At 30.6% G+C, this 4,782-nt stretch overlaps 1 protein-coding gene across 1 annotated transcript in view; it reads left to right on the top strand.

Annotated features, from left to right (window-relative positions):
• Nucleotides 1-3,063: 3,063 nt before the first annotated feature.
• LOC107058708 (homeobox-leucine zipper protein ROC4-like) overlaps nucleotides 3,064-4,782 on the top strand; it is a 3,323-nt gene continuing 1,604 nt past the window's right edge. The window contains exons 1-6 of the mRNA XM_015304741.1: nucleotides 3,064-3,266; nucleotides 3,360-3,438; nucleotides 3,572-3,762; nucleotides 3,854-4,028; nucleotides 4,203-4,304; nucleotides 4,398-4,610. Of these exons, the coding sequence (XP_015160227.1) occupies nucleotides 3,064-3,266; nucleotides 3,360-3,438; nucleotides 3,572-3,762; nucleotides 3,854-4,028; nucleotides 4,203-4,304; nucleotides 4,398-4,610 (963 nt within the window). The remainder of the gene's footprint in view (nucleotides 3,267-3,359; nucleotides 3,439-3,571; nucleotides 3,763-3,853; nucleotides 4,029-4,202; nucleotides 4,305-4,397; nucleotides 4,611-4,782) is intronic.

The following is a 4,782-nucleotide window of genomic DNA, read 5'->3' as shown; positions in this document are numbered from 1 at the left end:
TGCTTTTGAAAATTAAGTTAGGGTTTTGAGATAAGAGAAAAGAAGAGGAGAAAAGAGGAGAAGAAGTAAGATTCGTTAAGATCGTTCAAGTTTGATTGTGGATTTCGTCAAGGATTTCATCCTACAAGGTATGTGAGTCTTTCATAGCGTTGGGATCGTTCACCCACGCGCCAATCATGTTTATTTCAGCAAAATTCGTTCTAGAAAGTTGAAAGTTGATGAATCTTGAATGGTGTTCTTGAAATTTGCCTTCGTTCTTGAGTTAGGTTGAGATTGAGGAGTTCCTTGAGGTTATAATGTTTCTTCCTTAAGTTTTTTGAGTTAGATTCTTGTGTATACATACTGGGTATCTGAATCTAAAGAGAATTTGAAAAAAAAAAGCGTGTTTAGGCGAATTTGGGCTAGAAAAATGAAGAAGGAAAAAGTTGGGCAAATCTGGTGTCCCATGCCGCGTCGCGGACCTATCCCCCTATTTTCGCAAAATTCTTCCTCGCATCACGGAGCGGTCATGGACCGTTCTGCCTCAAAAATTATATTCGCAACCAAAATTTCTTGTTGGGTACCGTGTTGTTGGTACTCACTCCTTGCTTATACACTTGTTCAGGTTCCGAGCGCAATATAGCTTGATTGTTCTTTCTCTCCCATTTCCAAGGCTTGTCAAGGACCTGTTGAGAGGTAGTTGCTTGTCATCCCGGCGGACCCTCTATTTCTTCTTTTAATGCTTTGTTCTAATTGAGAAATAAAAACTTCAGACTTGTACTTATTTCTTAATTCTGCACTTTATGTATTAGTGGTTTGTACACGTAACAACCAGGTTTTGGGGTGTTAATAAAATGAATAAGTTTTCTGCTTTTATCTTGTTCGTGCTTTATCTTTCTACATTTCTTTCGATTCTTTTGGGTTGAGGCTAATTTGTCTTAGTAAGGATAGACAAGTGTCATCACGTCCATTTTTTAGATTGTAACAAAATCACCCAGTATAAATCTATACACCTACGAAGAATTATAGGGATCTTAATATATAAATTTTTGAGGTGTTTAGCAAATATTGATGTCTTGGAGCAATAACGTAATTGTCAGAAAAATATAATAGGAAATAAAAATTGAAGAAGAAGAAGAAGACTTTGAGGCATGTAATAGCTTTCTTTAAAGAGATATTGCATGCATACATATTGAGAAAAATACAAACAAATCCCTTCAGAATACAACAAAGCCCTATGTTTATACATGCAAATTTTTCTTAGGCTATTTCTAGAGAATATTTATATTTATAGAAGTTAAGAGTTCACTTTTCATAAGATTCATGTTCTTTCATGATCAATTAACTTTTCGTATGAGTCATGTTCTTTCATGAACAAATGTCTTTTCACAACAATCATATTTTTTTCATGAAAAAATATCAGTGCATCGTCCCATCATAATGCAATAATATGTCATTATTTAATATTTAATAAATAGTAATCATATTCCATATTATATATATTCTATACAAGTTCGAGTGTCTACTTGTGCACAGTCAAAGTGGAGGACATAAATATAAAAGTTAATTAAAAGGGCATCTTTATGTATTATGTCAATTGGTCAAACATCTTTATCATTATCTTTTGGTAAGTGAGTAGAAAATAACTCAAAGTTTACTCATTTCGCCTTCCAATCTAGAGAAAACTTGTAGTATATATAGCTACTACTAATCATAATTTTCAGACCATTCTAAATTTGCTTCACTAAGTTAATCATGTAGTTGTATTCTTGAGTCTTCCCATTGATTTCTTCAAGTACTAAGCAAGACGTGTTGTCATTCTATGTAAGTAATTTATGTGATAATTAATTCTTCATTTTTTTTTTACCTTTTTTGTTCCTATTTTACAAGATTTTTGTAAATTCATTAAATTAATTACCCCATATATACCTTGTATGTCTGCATTCTAAACATCAGCATTTAATGATCTCCAAGTCTAATGCTTTTTATTTTGTGGAGAGTTAACAAGGTTGTTTTTTGTTGATTTATAGATCTTATAATTAAGTTATCAATGTAACTTTTGTGATATATGGAATATTTTTGGGGAACATCTTATAAAATAATAAATAGTTCAACATGAGTTTAAGATGCGAAAATAAAGAGTTTTTTCGAGATCTTTGAAACTCTTTTTCATCTTTAATTAGATCTTTGAAATTATTTTTCATCTTTAGTCAAAGATATTTGAAATTTGTTTATGGACACGATGAAATATAAATTGAAATATATGGGCTTTCAAATTTTTAGGTTTCATGAAAAAAAGAATATTTTGATAAAAAGTGTTTTCTGTTTTTAAAATATCATTTGGTGTGAATTTAGAAAATATTTTTCTACCATCCTTTTCTTGAAAATTTTTCATTTACGATTTATTTTATCACCCTTTTCTCTTTCCTTTTTGTTATCCATAGGCCTCAACTGAATTTGTCTCTTGTGGACTAACAATAATAACAACTATGTGTTAACCCTAGATAAATTTGAATTGACTACATGAATATTCACTAATTTTGCTATTTGGTATAAGCTCAACATAAATAATTAACTAATACGATATGATTTTTTTTCTATATTTTTCGTCTAATTAGATGTTTTAGATATGACTTACGACACTTCTAAAAAGCATTAGACCTAACTTAAATTTGTTATAATGACAGATGTAGATAGGTGAATTGAGTTTGATTTGTATTTTTTAAATAATTTTTGAAGTCTTCATTGGTAAAAACATATATAGTAATGGAAATGGAGTTATTCTATAGATTCATAATTACTAACTACTACCACATTTCACGATAACTAGACGCTCCATTTATGTTACTACATGAGTTTAACTCTTTCTGAATATATATTTGCTTCAATAAAATATTTTTTTCACTTCCTTGTGCAATATATTTGGAACCAAATAATTCTCTTGTTCTAGTATCTTGATATGTTGTTTCTTTTCATTTGCAATTATTTGCAATCAAATATTTTTTTAATTCTGGTATTATATGATCACATATGCATGATATTGAGTTGAACTGATACAATCTTAAATTTGTTCAGAAATAAAAGATGGAAGGTCATAGTGACATGAATGAGAGAAAAGAAAGTTTGATTAATGTTGTGATAGGAGGATCTGGAGAAGAAGAAATACAGAGAAGTTCTATCGGTGACAAGATAACTGGTGGTGCATATGTAGATGAACGTGGTGAATCATCATCGAAGAGGAAGAAACCCATTAGGCATAATGTCGATCAGATTCAAGAGCTTGAAACGTAAGTATAATTCTAACTTATTTTGTACTTGTTTATTTGCTTATGTTAATTTTGATATTTTGATCATTGTTTATTTTATACCAATGGGAATAGGTTTTTCAAAAAGAATTCACTTCCTAACAAAAAAGTAAGACTAGAACTTGCAACAAAATTATCCATGGACATCAACCAGGTGCAAAATTGGTTCCAGAATAAAAGAACCCAAATGAAGGTGATGCATATCATATTTCTTTCCCTTAATTTATGTTTTTCTTATGTGAAATTTGTATAATTGAATATAAAAATGAATTGTGTTATTTTATCAGTTGCAATTGGAATTGTACAAAACTAAAACTCTGAAGCAAGAAAATGACAAGCTTCGCATAGAGAATATTGTAATGAAGGAAGCCCTGGTAAATTCAATTCGTGACAATTATAAAGAAAACATTGATGAGAATCAAATAAAGATTGAGCATGACCAATTGGAAGATGAAGTTAAAAGGCTTACCACCCAAGCGTACAAATTAAGCTTATTTAATAAAGATGTAGTGCAGGATAAGATGGTGTTAATTGAATCTTGCTATGGATGCCTTGAATGAGCTTTTTAGGCTGTATGAGAATGATAAACCTCTTTGTGTAAGCAGTTTGGATGGAGGTGGAGAAACGTTAAATATTAAGGAATATGCTCGATTGTTTACCCTTTTAATTGGCACGAAACCTGAGCATTTCACAACGGAAGCCACAAGGGCATCGGGTACAGTGGCTGACACCAGTTTGGCATTGGTACGTTACTTTTATTGTATTTGACATATCTTTTTATTAGTTTTTTTAGTGGTTCTTCAATTAGGTGTTGCATATTATTTTAATCAATCAAATTTAACTTCAAGTGATGAAGACAAGTATGTGTTGACATGTTATATTTTTATTTTTGTTATGTACTGTATTGTATATATGCAGAGGCAGTGGGTAGAGATGTTTGCATGCATTGTTGGGAAAACATATACTACTGATGTGATTTCCACTGGCATAGGTGGAAATAAGAGCGGTTCTCTGTTATTGGTATTTCTATTTACTTATTATTTTTATGAAAATTACATATCTTATTTATTTTATCATTCCATGCACTAACAACTTGAAAGTAATGATTTGCAGATTAAAACCGAATTGCAAATTATTTCTGACCTAGTTTCTGTTCGCGAAGTACAATTTCTTCGCTTCTGTAAGAAACATGTTGAAGGTGTCTGGGCTTTCGTCGATGTGTCTGTTGACACAATTCAAGAAGGTTCACAAGAGAGTGAAATTGAAAATTGTCGAAGGCTCCCATCTGGCTGTATTTTACAAGATATGCCAAATGGTTATTGCCAAGTAATTCAAAATAAATTGTCTTTTTATTTTGCATTTCATAGGCCTTTATATTTTTTTATATTCAATGAGCTAGATAGCTCATATTTTATTAATTTTATTCTTGTTGATTTATTTTTATTGATTTTTTAATAATACAATCTATGTATTCATTGTAGTGCTTTGTTCTCTATCT

This window comes from Solanum tuberosum, unplaced genomic scaffold, assembly GCF_000226075.1.
Source record: "Solanum tuberosum cultivar DM 1-3 516 R44 unplaced genomic scaffold, SolTub_3.0 scf00563, whole genome shotgun sequence".
NCBI lineage: Eukaryota > Viridiplantae > Streptophyta > Magnoliopsida > Solanales > Solanaceae > Solanum > Solanum tuberosum.
Note: the sequence above shows the minus strand (reverse complement) of the source record. Positions and strands in the feature narration are given on the sequence as shown.